The sequence below is a fragment of the Orcinus orca genome, chromosome 9 (assembly GCF_937001465.1).
Source record: "Orcinus orca chromosome 9, mOrcOrc1.1, whole genome shotgun sequence".
Taxonomy (NCBI): Eukaryota; Metazoa; Chordata; class Mammalia; order Artiodactyla; family Delphinidae; genus Orcinus; species Orcinus orca.
In genome coordinates this window covers 95,823,053-95,842,961 of record NC_064567.1, presented here as the reverse complement: position 1 = coordinate 95,842,961, position 19,909 = coordinate 95,823,053, and the positions used below count along the sequence as shown (strand labels likewise).

General features: G+C 43.6%; 1 protein-coding gene across 2 annotated transcripts in view; it reads right to left on the bottom strand.

Moving 5' to 3' along the window:
• Positions 1-19,909, bottom strand: part of BLVRA (biliverdin reductase A) — a 54,906-nt gene that overhangs the window by 29,567 nt on the left and 5,430 nt on the right. For both annotated transcript variants that reach the window (XM_004282961.4, XM_033411337.2), the window contains exon 2: positions 12,412-12,444. In XM_004282961.4, coding sequence (XP_004283009.1) covers positions 12,412-12,423 — 12 coding nt within the window. In that variant the 5' untranslated portion in view covers positions 12,424-12,444. The remainder of the gene's footprint in view (positions 1-12,411; positions 12,445-19,909) is intronic.

The following is a 19,909-nucleotide window of genomic DNA, read 5'->3' as shown; positions in this document are numbered from 1 at the left end:
CGATAAACCATATGCCACTCATTTTGTTTTCTGATCATCTTTCGGTGGCAAATGATCAGGAAGGAGTCTGCCCAAGTAGAGCGCTCTGATCCTTTGTCAAATTTACTATCTCACAGTTGCTGAGGGTCTGGAATCTGAATGTGGCTTAACGGAGTCCTCTGCCCAGGGTCTTCCTAGGCTGCAGTCAGGAGCTGGCAGGTTACGTCCCCATCCAGAGCCCAGGGTTCTCTTCCACGCTCATGTGGTTGTCCGCAGAATTCAGTTCCTTATGCTTGTGGGATGGAGAGCTCTTAGATGCCACCTGAAGTTCCTGACAAATGCCTCTCTCTATAAGCAGTTCACATCAGAGCAGCCTGCTTCTTCAATCCAGAATTCCTCTCTGTGGAAAGGTTTTAACTACAGAGACTATTTATTTAATAGGTATAGTTGGAATATATATACATTCAGGTTGCCACTTCTTTTTCAAAGTGCTTAGGAAGTCTGAGTCTTTCAAGGAATATGCCCATTTCATCTAAATTACTCTTTCCTAGCCATAAAGGTATCCACAGTATTCTCTTATTATTCTTTAAGTCTCTGTAGAATCTGCAGTAATGTCCTCTGTCTCATTTCTGATATTGGTAATTTGTGTCTTCTCTCTCTTTTTCCTGAGCAGCCTGGCTAGAGTTTTATCGATTCTAATGATCTCAAAAAAACCCCAAAAGACTCTCTTTAGGTTTCACCGATTTTCTTGATTGTTTTTTGTTTCCTTATTGCGTTGATTTCTGCTCTTATCCTTATTACTTCAAATTTTCTGCTTGTTTTGGGTTTAATATGCTCTTTTTAAAAAAAACTCTGAGGTTGGGAATTTAAGTTATTCATTCAAAAACTTTCTTCTTTTCAAAAACAGACATTTAGTGCTATAAATTTCCCTGTAAGTGATGGCAGTGCTTTAGCTGCACCCCACAAACTGGGAAGTGTCATGATTTCATTTTCATTCAGTTAACGATACTGTCTAATTTCCCTTGTGATGAACTCTTTGGTCAGTGGATTATTCAGAAGTATGTTATTTAGTTCCAGATGTTTAGGGATTTTCCAGATATTTTTCTACTACGGGTTTCTCATTTAATTCCAGAGAAATATCAGTCAGAGAACATCCTTTAAATGATTTGAACCCTTAAATTTTTTGTTTGTTGTTTGTTTTTGCGGTACGCGGGCCTCTCACTGTTGTGGCCCCTCCCGTTGCGGAGCACAGGCTCCGGACGCGCAGGCTCAGCGGCCATGGCCCACGGGCACAGCCGCTCCACGGCATGTGGGATCTTCCCGGACCGGGGCACGAACCCGTGTCCCCTGCATAGGCAGGCGGACTCTCAACTACTGCGCCACCAGGGAAGCTCTGAACCCTTAAATTTTTAAAAACATGTTTTATGATCCAGAATATGGTCTGTCTTGGTAAATGTTTTGAGCACACTTAAAAAGAATGTGTATTCTACTGTTGTTGGCTGGACTGTCCCATAGGTCTGTTAAATCAAGTTGGTAGATAATGTTATTTAAGTCTTCTATATACTTACTGATTTTCTGTCTACTTGTTCTATCAATCATTGATAGGTACTAGAATCTCTGAATATAATTGTAGATTTGTGTATTTCTCTTTACAGTTCTATCACTTTCTGACTGATGTATTTCAAAGCTCTATTGTCAGGAATATAAATTTTTAGGGTGGTTATGGTGTCTTGATGAATTAACCACTTTATCATTCTGAAATGACCACTTTTATTCCTGGTAGTATTTTTTGCCCTGAAATTTATTTTGTCTGATATCATCAATCTACTCCCAGTTTCCGCTGATTTGTGTTAGCATAGTACATTTTTTTTTCCAACCCCTCACTTTTAACCAATGTGTGCTTTCATATCTGAAGTGAGTTTCCTGTAGGCAGCATATTGTCAGGTCTCGCTTTTTATTCAGTCTAACAATCTCTGCCTTTCAGTGAAGTGTTTAAACAATTTACCCTATGATTACGGATATGGTTGGGTTCCAATCTACTGTCTTGTTGTCTTCTATCTGTCCAATCTGTGCTTCTTTCCCTCTTCTTCTGACTTCTTTTCAGATGAATAAAGTATTGCCAATGATTCCATTTAATCTCACCCGGTGGCTAGTAGCTGTAACAATTTTAGTGGTTTATTAAGGCCTTTATATGATACATATTTTACTTAGCACAGCCCGCCTTAAGATAACATCGTACCATTTCACACATGAGAACCTTCCAACAGGTTATTTCCACCTCCTCTCTCCCAGACTTTGTACTACTGTTGTTCCACAACTTACTCATAACCCCCTCAAGGTACCAGTCAGGTTACTCATAAACCCCTCAAGGTACCAGTCAGGATTCAGTCTGGAAAAGAGAAAGCATTCAATGTGTTCTAAGCACAGAGTTTTAACACGGGGAATTAGAGGCTTATATCAGCGGTCCCCAACCTTTTTGGCACCAGGGACTGGTTTCATGGAAGACAGTTTTTCCATGGACAGTGGGTGGGAGTGGTTCAGGCAGTAATGCAAGTGATGGGGAATGATGGGGAGCGATGAAGAGTGATGGGGGAGCAATGGGGAGTGATGGGGGAGCGATGGGGAGCGATGGGGAGTGATGGGGGAGTGATGGGGGAGCGATGGGGAGTGATGGGGGAGCGATGGGGAAGTGATGGGGAAGTGATGGGGAGTGATGGGGAAGTGATGGGGAGTGATGGGGGAGTGATGGGGGAGTGATGGGGAAGTGATGGGGGAGTGATGGGGGAGCGATGCGGGAGCGATGGGGAAGCGATGGGGAAGCGATGGGGAGTGATGGGGAGCGATGGGGGAGTGATGGGGAGTGATGGGGGAGCGATAGGGGAGCGATGGGAAGTGATAGGGAGCGATGGGGAGTGACAGGAGAGCGATGGGGAGTGATGGGGAGTGATGGGAAGAGATGGGGAGCGATGGGGGAGTGATGGGGAATGATGGGGAGCGATGGGGAGCAGCAGATGAAGCTTCACTCACTCGTCCGCCCGCCACTCACCTCCTGTTGTGTGGCCCGGTTCCTAACAGGCCGTGGACCAGTACTGGTCTGCGGCCCCGGGGTTGGGGACCTCTGGGTTACATGACCATTGCCACCACTGGGGAGCTAAAGCCAGAGAAGCCATCACTGACCATCTCCCTGCCGTACTGAAGCAAGTCATTCTCAAGAGCTTGCCTGGACGCCAAGACCTCGGGGAAAGCATCTGCGGCCTTTTTCAGCCCGCAGCTGGGAAGAAGCAACTGTGCTCTCTCAATAACAGTCTCTCTTTCTTCGGCCTTCCACATCTCCCAAGTCTGCTTCTAACTAGCCAACGTCACACATGAAATGGACCAGTGGGCAGTGCAGTTCCAGGCTTGTCTTCCTTGAGTCAGGGAGAGTGTGGGAAGGAGAGGCCACAATGCCCAACTGACAACAGGCCATTTAGCCCTGTTAGTACCTTCTGGGTTACAAGTTTACCCTTTTACTTTTAATTGTTGACAGTCTCATATACGAAAAGCAGAAAGACAGTCTTTAGAGAAATCTGTACTGTAACAGCCCAAACACACACGCCTGATCAAATATTTGTTTCTTCTTTCACCCAAAAAAGGAAACAAGCAATCTCCTTATGAGGCTGAATACATGCAGTATTCCTAAGATTAACTACTAAATTACTACATTCCAGAAAATAACCAGGAACATAAGTTTCTATTAGCTTTAAAAGAGCCATGAGGTTAAGAAACAGCTTCGTGAACTGTAAGAAGCCAAGTTACTTTTTCTATTTTAGTAATTAACAATACACACAAACTTGTGTACAAAACCTGGCTGGCATGGTGTCAGACTGAAAGTGCTTCTGAGTTTGGTTTACACAACATTCCTTTGCAAAACTGACACAAAGGGACAAGATATGGGTGAAAATGCTGACATATTAACAGCTGAGTTCCTCTGTGGGAAAGAACTTTGTTTTTGAGAAAAATGACTTTGCTAGATAGACCATTTTACCTGCACCTGCTCATCTGACATGAGGCTTCTTCAAGGCATGTTCTGAAAGGAAACTGCAAATCAAAGAGGTGAGGGCTTCTGGTTTCCCACTGCACATGGAAGGAGCTTGGAAGTTGCCACTCCATCCTGATAATGGGTAAACAGCTAAACAGACTGAAAAACTAACTAAAACTAAGTCTTCCAGGATCCGTAAGAGAGGTGAGGACACAAGGCAAGATTGGAGAGACAAGGGACTAATGAAGAGAATAACTTAGCAGAGCAGAGGTTCAAGAGTAGAAACGACCACAGGAACCAGACGCCAGAACCAGTAGGAAAGCCTGAACTGTAATGGATGAGTTGCTGGGGGCTCAGTGTGGACAACTTGGAGACCTAAAAACTCCAGGGGGACCCAGTCACGGGGAGACCCTCTCATTTTTGTGAGATTTACCTCCAAGTGCTTGACCAGGTTCCCACAGTAAATACTGGAGATGTTTCCCCCTGTGCTTCCAGCAGGAGTGGGGAAAAAGCACCACTCTGAAATATACCAGAGCGTGCCCGTTCTTCCTAATGAGGCCTGCCCTCACAGGAAACTAGCTAACCAGACCCTAACATGCTGGGGAATTATCAGACCCTAACTGACTGCAGGGAAGGGAAAAACAGTTGACCCTTGAACAACATGCATTTGAACAGTGCAGGTCCACTTACACATGGATTTTTTTAAAAAGTAAATATTACAGTACTACACAGCTGCAGCTGGTTGAATCTGTGGGTGCAGAGCTGTGTATATGGAGGGCCGACGGTAAGTTACAGGCAGATTTTCAACTGCACAGAGGGTCAGCATCTCTAACCCCGGTGTTGTGTAAGGGTCCACTGCACAAAACTCCAGACTACTCTAGAATTCCATTTGGGAGAAGGGAAACACCCAACTCTAGCCCACTCTAGCCATACTCTCCCACCTAAGAGGGGAAGAAGAAAAGAAACAACTGAGAAATACTTGTGTGGTTCGCAGTCCAGAGGCACAGGCTCACTATAAGACTGAGACCTGATCACGGGACCGGAGAATGCTTCCCCTCCCCCTATATCTCACCACCACATGACTAAAGGCCCATTTACAGCAGCTCCTTTTACATGATACATCATGTCTGGCGATCAAGAAAAAAATGACAAGCCATAGCAAAAGACAAAAAACACAATTTGAAGAGACAGAGCAGCATCGGAACCAGACATAACAGGAGTGTTGGATTTACCAGACTGGGAATCTAAAACAACTATGATTACTATGATAAGGGTCTAATGGATAAAGCACACAACATACAAGAACAGATGGGCAATGTAAGCAGAGAGACGCAAATTCTAAGACAGAATGAAGAAGAAATGCTAGAGATCAAACACAACGTAACAGAAACAAAGAACGCCTTTTATGGGCTTATTAGTAGAGTAGACATGGCTGAGGAAAGAATCCCTGAAATTGAGGATATCTCAATGGTAACCCCCTAAACTGAAGAGCAGAGAGAACGGAGACTGAATAAATGAAGCGAATATCCAAGGACTGTGGGACAACTACAAATGGTGTAACATACATGTAATGGGAACACCAGAAAGAGAAGAGAGAAAAGAACACAAGAAATACTCGAAACAGTAATGACTAAGAATTTCCCCAAATTAATGTCAGACACCAAACCACAGGTCCAGGAAGTTCAGACAACACCAAACAGGATAAATACCCCCCCACCCCTGCAAAATGATGTTAGGCATATCATTTTCAAATTACAGAAAAGCAAAGATAAAGAAAAAAATCCTGAAAGAAGCCAGAGAAACGGGACTTCCCTGGTGGTCCAGTATTGAAGACTCTGTGCTCCCACTGCACGGGGTGCAAATTTGATTAGGGAACTAGAATCCTATATGCCGTGTGATGCAGCCAAAAAAAAGAGAAAAAAACAAAAGCCAGAGGGAATCAACCTTACCTACAGAAGAACAAAGAAAAGAATTACATCCAACTTCTCCTCAAAAACCATGCAAGCAAGAGGAGAGTGGAGTGAAATATTTAAAGTGTTGAGAGAAAAAAAACTACCAACCTAGAATTCTGTACCCTGTGAAATTATCCTTCCAGAGTGAAGAAGAAATAAAGACTTTCTCAGACAAACAAAAATTTGAGGGAGTTTGTTGCCAGTAGACCTATCTTGCAGGAAATGTTAAAAGGATTTCTTTAGAGAGGAAGAAATATAATACAGGTCAGAAACTCAGGTCTACCTAAAGAAAGGAAGAAGGATTAAGTGAAGGTAAAATAAAAACTTTATTTTTCTTATTCTTAATTGATCTAAATAACAATAAAATAATAACAGCAACAAAGTATTCAATTATTTACGCTTACGTATATACTTTATGTATTTATATGCTTATGTATGCTTATACATAAGTGAAATGAGTAACAGCAGTGATACATACATAGGACAAGAAGAAGGAATGGAATTATTATGTTATTTTACAGTACTCACACTATCTGTAAAGTGGTATAGTTATTATTTGAAAGTGGACTTGGATTAGTTGTAAATGTATATTGCAAGCCCTAGAGCAACCAATAAAAAAAGGAAGTATAACCAATATGCTAAGAAAAAAGAGAAAATGGAATCATATAACACGCTCAATTTAAATCACAAAAGGCAGAAAAAGAGTGGAAGAGAAAAACAGGACCAAAGAACAAAGGCAATGAATAGAAAACAGTAACAAATATTAATCCACCTACATCAATAATCACTTTGAATGTTAATGGTCTAAATGCATCAGTTAAAAGATAAAGATTGTCAGAGTGGATTAAAAAACAAGACTTAACTATATGTTGTCTACAAGAAGTCCACTTTAGATATAAAGACACATATAGATTAAAAGTAAATGGATGGCGGCTTCCCTGGTGGTGCAGTGGTTGAGAGTCCGCCTGCCGATGCAGGGGACACGGGTTCGTGCCCCGGTCTGGGAAGATCCCACATGCCGCGGAGCGGCTGGGCCCGTGAGCCATGGCCGCTGAGCCTGCGCGTCCGGAGCCTGTGCTCCGCAACGGGAGAGGCCACAACAGTGAGAGGCCCGCGTACCACAAAAACAAAAACAAAAACAAAAACACATGCACTGCCAACTCAGGAAAAAAAAATTATTCTGAGGTGAGGAGAGTAGAAGAAAATGTAAAATCACTATAGAACTTCAAGGTGGGAGGTTTGAGGACAGGTGCTGGGTTTCCACTCCAGGAGGGGGTATGAAGATTTCAAATAGTCAGGAAGGACAACCTTATGTTTTTCACTTGTTTACAAGAATCAGTGAGTTTGATAACACACTGGCTGGCCTGGGAAGACAGGCATATTCATATGTTGCCAGAGGGAGAGAAAAACAGGCAACCTTTGTGGAGAGCAACTTGGAAATGTTTATCACACAAATATTCTTTGCTCAGAGAAATCCATTTCTAAAGCATATATGCAAGTAAAATGACCCAGGTTTATTGCAGCCTTGCTTGTAACAGCAAAAGACTGAAAATAATGTATATGTTGTTAATAGCAGACTGGTTATATAATTATGGTATGCTACACAGCTATAAAAAAGAACAAGGAAGTTCTTTATGTATTGAAAGAGACGGATATATTGTTGGCTGAGAAAAGCAACATACAGACCAGTGTAAGATGTGTGCTCTAGTTTGTGTAAAAAAAAAACAAGGGGGGGAGGCAGCTGAAGGGAAAAAATACTTGTATATGTTTAGAATCTCTCTGAAAGGATAGCCAAGAAACCAGTAGCACTGGTTGCCTGGGAGCGTAACAGAGTAGCTGGGAGAGAAGAGGTCTTCCCAGAGTAAATCTTTTTTTTTTTTTTCTAAATTCTTTAAAATTTTCAATCATGTGAATGCATGTTATCCAAGATACAAACACTTAAAATAGATATAAAAATCCGAGGGATGCTCTGAGCAGATGAGCGCTCTACAGTTTGTACAGCCTTGGGCTTACTCGCTGCTCCTGTCCTAGGGCTCCGGCTACAGAGCTGGGCAGCCTCTGCCACCTGGTCTTCAGTGCGCTCTGTCCCTGCCTGTGGCCTGTCCACTGCCCCCAAATCAGCCGGCTGCTCATATCCCCGGGGCCGCATCTGCTTCCTCCACTCACCCTTCTAGCCCAACTGTAAGCTGGTTTTCACTACCACACCTCTCTGCCGTATCACAGGGCATCTCAGATCTTCTCACTGCCAAGTTCAAGGGCCTTCCCTCAGCGGCATTCTCCTGGACCTCAACTCGTATTTGACACTTAAGGGGACCTTCTTTAAATTCGCTCCTTCCCTGTCTTCCCTCGTCTGACGGCGAGGTTTCCTTCTCACACTTCATCCTGCGCCCTAGCGTTGCACATTCCCCAGTGCTCAAGCCCGTCCCTCTGTTCTTCTCTTTTCCCCATGTTCCCAGAGTGGGGGAGGGGTGTCTCGCACTCTTAAGGTCTCCAGGACCACCGTTAGGCTGACGTCTCCCACATCATGCGCTACGAGCCATCCTCTCCTCCAAGCTCCAGTCCCAGGAAGAAATGCAAACCGGGCATTTCCACCTGGCCGTTCCGCCCTGACCTGGATCATCATGTTCAGTGCTAGATTCCAACCACCCACCCCACCTGACTGGCTGTGCTCTGAACTTCCGGGCAAAGGCCAGTGGCTCTGCAAATTCTGTCAGGCACCCAGCTTGACGTGCTGGAAATCCTGGGAGTCATTCCTGCACTGGACAAATCCTCTGAGACCAAAGGGCTGATTACGGCTGAGACCCCGCTCCTCCCTCCCTCTCCAGCCAGCCTCAAGTCTCTGCAAGTCTTCCTTCCTCTACGTTTCTACTGATCCACCCAAGCTCTGGAATGAATCACAAGATGACTCAACCGTCTCTGAATCATCCCATCATTTAGTCAACTGCCAGAGTGAGGACACGCGGTGTCGGAGGCATCATGCCAGCTGCTATGGGGGTGCGAAGATGAACAGGGCACACAGACGGTTCTGCTCCAAGTCAAAGGATGGAAGGTAACAAAAGAAGGGTGACGGAAATTCACAGGAGGGAGGGATCACTTCCAGAGAGAGAGCTCTGAGAAGTTTTACTGGAGCAGTGAGGACCACGTCAGGCTGCCCTGGGATGAGACAGGAGAGGGTAGTGAGAAGGGTGACCACCACCACTAGAAGGTGGTCACAGGGTGTTTAAGGCAGAATAGTTAGAGGGGGACCCAAGGTCTGGGAATATTTTTAAAAGGTTGAGAGAGAAAAGGCACCAAAGGGGCTTCCCTGGTGGCGCAGTGGTTGAGAGTCCGCCTGCCGATGCAGGGGACGCGGGTTCGTGCCCCGGTCCGGGAAGATCCCACATGCCGCGGAGGGGCTGGGCCCATGAGCCACGGCCGCTGAGCCTGCGCGTCCGGAGCCTGTGCCCCGCAACGGGAGAGGCCACAACAGTGAGAGGCCCGCGTACCGCAAAAAAAAAAAAAAAAAAAAGCACCAAAGGAAAGGTCAAAATTATAGAACAGAAGGGGTGGCTGATGATTGATAGAATTCTTACCAGGCCAGGTTCTATGAGCTTAATGTTAATGCTAAGTTTTTACTCTTTTTTTCCACAACTTCCAAGGACATGAGAATTAGAGTGAGTTACAGGGCCTTCAGATAAGGCGGCAGAGGCCCCAGAAAATGGTTAACAGAGGCCAGCCCTGGAGTGGAGGAGGCTGGGGGGATGGGGTACCTGGGAGACTCGCTTTTGACTATTTAACGTCTTGTGTATACCTTTTGAGTTTTGTACTAGGTCTGTGTATTGACATTATTACAAAACTAAACTTTTTAAAAGCTATTTTTTTTGTTTTACACATATCTACATTCTTTTTTTATAGTCTTTTCCATTACGGTTTACCACAGGATATTGACGAGTTCCCTGTGCTATACAGTAGGACCTTGTTGTTTATGTTTATCCATTCCAGATATAATAGTTTGCGTCTGCTCATCCCACACTCCCAGTCCAGCCCTCCCTCACCACCCCTCCCCCTTGGCAACCACAAGTCTGTTCTCTATGTCTGTGAGTCTGTTTCTGTTCTGTAGATAGGTTCCTCTGTGCCATATTTTGGATTCCACATGTAAGTGATATCATAGGCTATTGGTCTTTCTCTTTCTGACTTACTTCACTTAGTATGATAATCTCTAGTTGTATCCATGTTGCTGCAAATGGCCTTATTTCGTTCTTTTTTATGGCCGCGTAGTATTCCATTGTATATATGCACCACATCTTCTTTATCCATTCCTCTGTCAATGGACATTTAGGTTGTTTACTGTGAATAGTGCTATGAACATAGGGGTGCACGTACCTTTTTGAATTATATCAAAAAACTACTGTTAAAGATGAGTTTCTGAAGGGAATGAGAAAAATAGGGTTACGGTAGCTCGACAAGACCTCATGTGTTGCTTTGTTCTGAAGAAAGTAAAAACTAAAGCAGTTGGAAATATTGATGGGAAAGATCGAGTAGAAATGAGCCCAACAGTGCCGCTGGTCCAGGAGGTAATCAGGGAGGTGGTACAAGGTCTGAACAGGCGGCAGAGTCTGCAATTCAGAGTGTGGACATTTCAGTAAAGAAAGGCTGTTGAGGCCATCAAGCCCTCAGCCACTGCAGCTGCCCCCGAGGTGCATCCTGAGGGGACTTAGGATGGGAGAGAGCAGGCTACTGCTCTTAGGCACCCTAGATAGCTAAGGTGCCTATCAAAGGAATGACTTCAATAAGCCTAGACTCTCGCATCTTCCCATACATAGAAAAGTGATAACTTCATTAACTTGAGATGTCTGTTTTCCTTTAACAGTAATCTTTTGATGTTCCAATTGCCTGGGGTTTTTTGGGGGGGCAAAAACCCCTATATATCCTGGCTTGTCCCTTACCTCTTTGGAGCAGTCCCTCAGAGTTTCCTGAGAGGCTATACCCCGGGCTTAAGTCCTCCGTAAGTCAGCAGAATAAAACATAATTCTCAACTTTTAGGTGTGCGTGGTTTTCAGTCAATACGCTTTCACCAGAAATGTCTGGGACGGGATGCAATGGGTCCTTTCCCAGTGTCCACTCGCCTTCCTTCTTCCCAGATCCAGCCCTGGGGTAGAGGGGGCAGCTGCACCAGGTGGGACTGATTAGTCTAAGCCAGTTGGCAAAATCCTGGCTCCTCTGACACAGTAATTAGTCCAGGAATGGGCATGTGACCTGGTTCTGGCCAGCAAGACCTAAGCAGGAGTTTGGTGGAGGCTTCAGGAAAGAAGGTTCCCACTTTTCTGGGAGAGCTGCAGAAAGCCATGTCTTTCTCCCGCTCAGAGTGAATGAGGAAGCATGTAGTCCCAGCCCCTGCTGGCAGCCATCCTAGAACCCTGAGGGGCACTACTTCGAGGATGAAGCCAACACTTGGATGAGAGTAGAGAGATGCAAAGATCCTGGACATCCTTGATAAGATGTGGCTGAGCCACTGGATCAACCCGCCCTGAAGCCTGCCCTGCATCTGAACTTCCAGGCTAAAAACCGCCTTAAACTGTGTTTTCCTGTACTCGCAGCCTGGAGCTCTGTCACTGACAAGCATCCCTTCCACTATGAAAAAAGGAACAAGCCAAACAGGAAGTCCGAAATTGAGAGAGATGATGGCTGATGGTTCCAGTTTTTCTCCGTAAAGTAAAGGATGCCCACGTGCTAAGAGTGAGGAGGGAGCTGGGAAGAGTGAGGAAGACCAGACCTGATTGTTTCGGGCAAAGGGAAAGAGAGCTGCCTGGGGCTACGGAGGGGGCCCGGTGGGTGTGCTGAGCACCCAGATGAGGTTTTAAGACCTCTGGCTGCCGCAAACAGCATGAAGCTGTGCCTCTCACCCAAGACCACCATCCTGTGGGGACAGCCTCTGGGCTGGCCATGGGGCATCAAGGGGACAAGCGGAAAAGGAGTTGGAGATGTGAGCACAATAGCAGTTGAAGAGATGGACCCCACGATCTACGCTGGACCTGGAAGGGAGTGAGAGCAGGAGGGGCTGGTTGGTCAGGAAAAATCAGAGGGACAAAGAGACTAGGCATCTCGTTGGATCGAAGAACAGGTTCATTGGAAGTGAGGCGACAGGGAGACGATGCAGAGAAAGGTCCTTGTAAGCAGAGTTAAGTGTCCCCAGAATAACACAAGGGCCCAGCAGCCCCCAGGGCCCAGCCCACTCTACCCCTAACCCATGAGTGTTGTTTCAGGATTAACTGAAGCTGGACTGACACAGATAAGAACTCAGAGGGGCCTAATTCTTCCCATATCACCGGGAGCCATGTGTAGTGGCAGGAAGGAGGGGACATGTTTTCAAGTTTGTGCTGATGTTTCCGAAAACTCTGGAGGAAAGGAGACACTCTGTGAAGGAGAAATGAGGGACACTGCAAAAAAAAAGCATCCTTAAACGGGTCCTTTTGGAGGACTCACCTCTGCGTTCATCTTGGTCCCTTTCTGCAGGAGCTGCGAAGACAAAAGCAGAGGTTCAGGACCTTGGTGGGACCTCCCCAAGCTCCCTGCCGACACTTTCCCTGGCCACCCCCCTTCTCCCCCCACTTCCTGCCCCATTGGCCCCATCTTCCCCAAATGCCTTCACCACCTTGTGCCCTCCAGTGAGGACACCCAGGCCGGTGTCTGATCTGACACCGGCAGGTGGTCGCTGGCCCCCCTGGGGACATCACACCAGTAATGTTTCTCTAAAGAACACTGCCAACCCCCAAGGGCTGGCATCTCTCATACTAGAAGGGATGCTTCTGTATACTTAAAAGAATGATGCAGGGCTTCCCTGGTGGCTCAGTGGTTAAGAATCCACCTGCCAACGCAGGACACACGGGTTCGAGCCCTGGTCCGGGAAGATCCCACATGCCGCGGAGCAACTAAGCCCGTGTGCCACAACTACTGAGCCTGTGCTCTAGATCCCGCGAGCCACAACTACTGAAGCCCGAGCGCCTAGAGCCCGTGCTCCACAACAAGAGAAGCCACCGCAATGAGAAGCCCACGCACTGCAACGAAGAGGAGCCCCCGCTCGCCACGACTAGAGAAAACCCGGGTGCAGCAACGAAGACCCAACACAGCCAAAAATAAATAAATAAACACATTTATTTAAAAAGAGAAAAAAAGAAAGAGGCACGGGAAGAGCCAGAGACAACGTGTAACAAATGGGTCTGGCCATGTCCTAATGAAACAAAACAAAACAAAAAGAATGTAGTGTTATGTGTCCCTTACATGTGGGGTGGGGAAGTCAGATAACGAAATATGAGGAAGATGGTAACAACTGTGAGACAACTTGTGTCAGCTGCTTTATCTACATGAACCCTAATCCTTGAAACCTTGGCAAAAAGGCTAATATTAACTCCATTTTACAGATGAGGGGTCTGAAGTTCAGGGTGGGTTAAAGCACTTGGCCTTACAGTCACGGTGTTGTGGCCCTGTGCTGTAACTTCCAGCTTCCTGGCTATGGAGCCAAACCCAGACTGCCCCAGAGACCTTTCCAGGGCTGTCTTACACACACCCGGAGAGCTTTTATGGTAAATAAAAGACCTAGGGTTTGGTCTGGCTTCAGTCACGGACCAACCAGGTGACCACAGCCAAAGAGGTTCTCCATGTGTAGGCTGAATGGCTGGACCTCATCTCTAAGGTCTCTTCCAGCTCTAAAATGCTCTCTGATTCCCAAAAAAGGAAAATCTGGTGACTCTTAAAACAGTGCTCAACCTCAGTTGTGAAATGACTTTACCTAGATGCCCTGTCACACAAAAAAACATTTGCCACATGTTGGTCAAATATCTCTGATTTTTTTTTTTTGGCCTTGCCGCACAGCTTAGTCCCCCAACCAGGGAATGAACCCAGGCCCCGGCAGTGAAAGCTCAGAGTCCTAACCACTGGACCACCAGGGAACTCCTACCTATTACTGGGGAACTATAGGTAGGTATCATCTCTACAGACGGCAGTTTAGCAACATCTATTAAAATTCCAAATGTAAGCAAGCAATTCCACTGCTTCCCATTTTTCTTTAATTAAAAATGTGTTTTTCAAGATTTAACCTTTTAATTGCAGTACAGTTAATTTACAATGCTGTGTTAGTTTCAGGTGTAAAGCAAAGTGATTTAGTTATATATACACATATACATACATATTATATATATATTATACATAGATGTGATATATATATATATATAAATAACAGCCAAGCCACAGAAGCAACCTAAACATTCATCGACAGATGAATGGATAAAGAAGATGTGGTACATATATACAATGGAATATTACTCAGCCATAAAAAAGAAAGAAATAATGCCATTTGCAGCAACATGGATGGACCTAGAGATGATCATACTAAGTGAAGTAAGTCAGAGAGAGAGAGAGAGACAAATATCATAAGATATCACACTTATATGTGGAATCTAAAGTATATAAATGAACTAATTTACAAAACAGAAATAGACTCACAGACACAGAAAACAAACTTATGGTTACCAAAGGGGAAATGGGTGGGGAGGGATAAATGAGGAGTTTGGGATCAACAGATATACACTCCTATATGTAAAATAGATTAACCAAGGACCTCCTATAGAACACAGGGAACTCTTTTTTTTTTTTAATTTTATTTATTTTTTATTTTTTAACATCTTTATTGGGGTATAATTGCTTTACAATGGTGTGTTAGTTTCTGCTTTATAACAAAGTGAATCAGTTATACATATACATATGTTCCCATATCTCTTCCCTCTGTGTCTCCCTCCCTCCCACCCTCCCTATCCCACCCCTCCAGGCGGTCACAAAGCACCGAGCTGATCTCCCTGTGCTATGCGGCTGCTTCCCACTAGCTGTCTGCCTTACGTTTGGTAGTGTATATATGTCCATGCCTCTCTCTCGCTTTGTCACAGCTCACCCTTCCCCCGCCCCATATCCTCAAGTCCGTTCTCCAGTAGGTCTGTGTCTTTATTCCTGTCTTACCCCTAGGTTCTTCATGACATTTTTTTTCCCTTAAATTCCATATATATGTGTTAGCATATGGTATTTGTCTTTCTCTTTCTGACTTACTTCACTCAGTATGACAGACTCTAGGTCTATCCATCTTATTACAAATAGCTCAATTTCGTTTCTTTTTATGGCTGAGTAATATTCCATTGTATATATGTGCCACATCTTCTTCTTGATATATTCAGTATCTTGTAATAACCACTGCTTTCCAATTCTGTCTCCAGTCCCCACAGGAGAAATCACTAAATTGCCCTGAGTCCTTTGTTCTTGTAGAAACATTACTGTTGCTTGCCTTCCCTTTCTAGTAACAACTTCCAGAAAAGGTTTCCTATAAGAAGTCAATAAAACATTACTTATGAACTTTACTACCTTTCCCACAGAATCTGGGGAATGCAAAACAAAACAAACCAATTTGCAGAGATGCACATGGATGAGAAAGGACCCCACCTAGAAACCTTACCACCTTAGGCACCAGCGGTCAATTACCAAGGGTGAATTGCATTATTACTTATAAACCAGGTTCAACAGGGGTATCCTGGCCAGGATTCTTTCCATACTCCTTCTCCAGCTTTCAACTTCCCTTGTAATAAGATGGCACTGTTGGGGTAGGCAGCGACCCCAGGCCACCTTTCAGCACCCTCCCTGCCCATCACACATCTCTCCCTTCCTCCCCACTGTCCTGCCAAGACCCATTAAAGTCTGAACAGAACCCAGGGAGAACTTTATTCTACATTTAATACATTCTAAAAGATCTAAGACTAGGGCTTCCCTGGTGGTTGAGAGTCCGCCTGCCGATGCAGGGGACACAGGTTCGTGCCCCGGTCCGGGAAGATCCCACATGCCGCGGAGCAGCTGGGCCCGTGAGCCATGGCCGCTGAGCCTGCGCGTCCAGAGCCTGTGCTCCGCAACGGGAGAGGCCACAACAGTGAGAGGGCGGCATACCGCAAAAAAAAAAAAAAAAGAAAAAGAAAAGAAAAGATCTAAGACCTAACCCTATAACAAGAAGATTTACTTTTTTCCCCTGTACTCTAGTGTATTTTATTTTTATTTATTTATTTTTATTGGCGTAGAGTTGATTTACAATGTTGTATTTGTTTCAGGTGTACAGCAAAGTGGTTCAGTTACACACATACAAATATTCATTCTCTTTTTGATTCTTTACCTATATAGGTTATTACAGAATACTGAGTGGAGTTCCCTGTGCTGTACAGTAGGCTCTTGTTGGTTACCTATTTTATATACAGTAGTGTGTGTATGTTAATCCCAAACGCCTAACTTATCCCTCCCCCCACGTTTCCCCTTTGGTAACCGTTAAGTTTGTTTTAGAAATTTGTGAGTCTGTTTCTGTTTTATAAATTATTTCATTTGTATCATTTTTAAATTAGCTTCCACATATGAGTGATACCATATAATATTTGTCTTTCTCCGACTAACTTCACTTTGTATGATAATCTCTAGGTCCATCCATGTTGCTGCAAATGGCATTATTTTGTTCTTTTTAATGGCTGAGTAATATTACATGGTATACACGTACCACATCTTCTTTATCCATTCCTCCGTTGGTAGACATTTAGGCTGCTTCTGTGTCTTGGCTATTGTAAACAGTGCTGCAATAAACATTGGGGTGCAAGAAGATTTACTTTGTTTTTTTTTTTATTTCAAGGGTTTAATATTTTTAACAATATTGAAAATATTTTTAATAATATTTAAAAGCCTAAAAGGCTTTAAGTTTCTGACTTTTAGTGTTATGTTTAGAAAGACATATACATTTTAATTTTCACTTAGATTTTTTTTACTTTTTTTCCCTTTATTTACATGTTTAGTTTTAATCTAAATTATATTTTGGTATATGGCATGATATAAGACTCTGCTGTAATCTTCCCAAATAGTTGAGTTGTTCTCACATCATTTACTGACTCTTTCATTCTTTCCCCCAATGGCTCATACTTAAATTCTTATGCATATGGTTATTCTTTCTTTCACCTTCTGGGCTGTGCCACTGACCCGGCTTCCCGTGCCTGCAATATGTTGTTTACTGTAGCTTTACAATATGTTTTGCTATCTGGTAGTTCAAGTTCTCTCACACTAACTTGTTCGGTATTCTTATCTAGTCTTGCTTGCTCAGACTTCTAGATGAAGTTTAGAACAGCTCTGTCAAGTTAAAGAAAAAAAAAAAATTTTCCATAGGAACTGTGCCTATGATTGCATCAAATTTGTAAATTAAATTAGGATTCAGCCTTCCCACCCAGAAATATATGGTGTGCCTCTCTAGGGGAAGCCACTTAAAGAAAAAAGAAGAATCTCGAGCTAGTTCCTGAATTACTGCATAATTACAAACAACAGCTCAGGCTGCAGTGGTTCACTAGAAAGTTAAAGGAAAAAAGTCAACACTTTTGCATAAATAACCTGTTTAAAGCGTTTTCAAATAGGTTTCTCCTTCCCCTGTATCTCCTGCAGCAGACAAGCTACCCTCTGGGAAATGGACCTAGAGATTATCATACTAAGTGAAGTAAGTTCAAAAGAGAAAGACAAATACCATATGATATCACTTATATGTGGAATCTAAAGTGTGACACAAGTGAACTTATCTGCGAAGTAGAAACAGACTCACAGACATAGAGAACAGACTTGTGGTTGCCAAGGGGAAGAGGGTGTAGGGGAGGGATGGATTGGGAGTTTGGGGTTAGCAGATACAAACTAGTATTCATGGAATGGATAAACAACACAGTGCTACTATACAGGGAACTATATTCGATATCCTGTGATAAACCATAATGGAAAAGAATATGAAAAAGAATGTGCATACATGTATAACTAAACCACTTTGCTGTACAGTTGAAATTAACACATTGTAAATCAACTATATTTCAATAAAAAATTTTTTTAAAAAAGAGACTAGCTCTAAACCTGGCCTGGGTACCCACTAGCTCTGTGACAGAGGCCAGGGCACATGGTCTCTGAGCAACTTGGTTCCTGCACCTTGAAAAAGCTGGGGGTCGGGGGGGATGAGCTCAGACAAAGTTAAATGACCCCTACACACTCTTCCAGTGCTGATGTGCCATAAATTTTAACTCACTTCTATTATTTTCTTCTCCTTTGCTTTAGCTGTCTTCCATGTTTGGCTTGGTTAACTGGAGGTTATTAGCTTCTCTTCTGGTTCTCTCAGGGGCAGACAGACACACGTGAACTAGGACAAAGCTCAGGTTATCGGAGCTAGTAAAGCTGCTGCCCTGAGACGCCAGGCACAACAGTGCTGAACAGGTGAAGCTCTCCGCGGCACTGTCTCCAAACAGAAGCCACTGTCCTTCCCACCCCAACTTTCAAGCCCCTCCCACCTGCCCCATGTACCTTCTGTTCCTCCTCGTGGCCATTTCAAAACCTTTTGCCTTTTACTGAGAGTGTTCTTGATATAACAGAAGAGAAATGTTATACCAGGAGTCAAAACACTCTTACTAAGGAATGAACATCGGGTATCCTGTATTTAGGCTTACCAGGGTGTGTCCCTTCTTTAAAAGAGCAGCTTATTAACTCAAATAATTGCAAACAATGCAACTGCAGTGCAACTAAATTTTAAAAGTGGGGTGAGACCAGGACATTCCAGGGGGTCCCATACATGTCGTTAGGCACTGATCCCCCAGAAAGTCCAGGTCAAAACCTTGGTCTCCTATTGCTGAAAGACTAGTTCTTTCTGGCCAAGTGCTTTTGGAAACGACAAACTGCTGGAACATCCGAGCACAGCACAAATGACAAGTGTGTGTGGTGGGGGCCAAAGGAATATACATCTTCCACCCAGAAGGAATCCCTGTAAATGTAACTTTTGTCTTTAACAATTTAAAAGCTCGCTAGAAAGAATGTATTTTCTTTCCTTAGCAGATCAGTCAAGATTTTTTTTTTATAAGCAAGATTTCACAATGTGTTATTTGTGACCTTGATGTTAACTGCATAAATCATGTTATGTTCTACACTGAGCATATGATGCTTTTCTGCTGTTTTGTGCCTATTTTGTTTTCCTATGCCGCTTTCTTCCAGCTTTATAGAGATGTAATTGACAGATAACATCCTATAAGTTTAAGCTGTACCTATGATAATTTGATACATGTATATATTTTTCAAGCATTTTTTTTTTTTTAAGATTCTGCAAATTCTCAGATATCAGGTGAGAAACTGTAAGGCCTTTTCAAAGTCTGAGGTATTATGATGTGGTTTCTGTGATGATTAAAAAAAAGTAAACAGTTAAGCTACAAGAAAAATCATTCTGTACAAGATATATAGAAAATATCCAACTATTTATTCAGGCACCAGCAAAGATATGTTTTATAATAGTGCACCAAACAGCACAACTGAGTTGGAATATGCAGGATTAAGAAGTTTAAAGAAATCCTGCAGTAAATTTGACCAAAATGGCAACATAGAGAGGGCTCCTGAGCTCCCCTTCTGCCACAGACACACTGAATGTACAGCTACCCTGGGAGCAATCCCTTCTGAAAGAGATCCAGAAACTAGCTTAGCGACTCCTACATACCTGGTGAATGAGAAAATATCTACATCAAAACAGGTAAGAAAGGCTGGGCCAAACAACAAGGATAGCACAGGGAACTATATTCAGTATCCTGTGATAAACCATAATGGAAAAGAATACAGAAAAAAGGAATGTATATGTATGTATAGCTGAATCACTTTGCTGTACAGCAGAAATCAACAAAACATTGTAAATCAACTATACTTCGATTAAAAAAAAAAGATCTTTACAATGAAAACTGTAAGACATGAATGAAAGAAATTGAAAAAGACCCAAATAAATGAGAAGATACTCTGTGCTCATGGATTGGAAGAATGAATATTATTAAAATGTCCATACTACCCTAAGTGATCTACAGATTCAAAGCAATCCTTATCAAAATTCCAGAAATTCCAGAAACAGAAAAAGCAATCCTAAAGTTTGTACGGC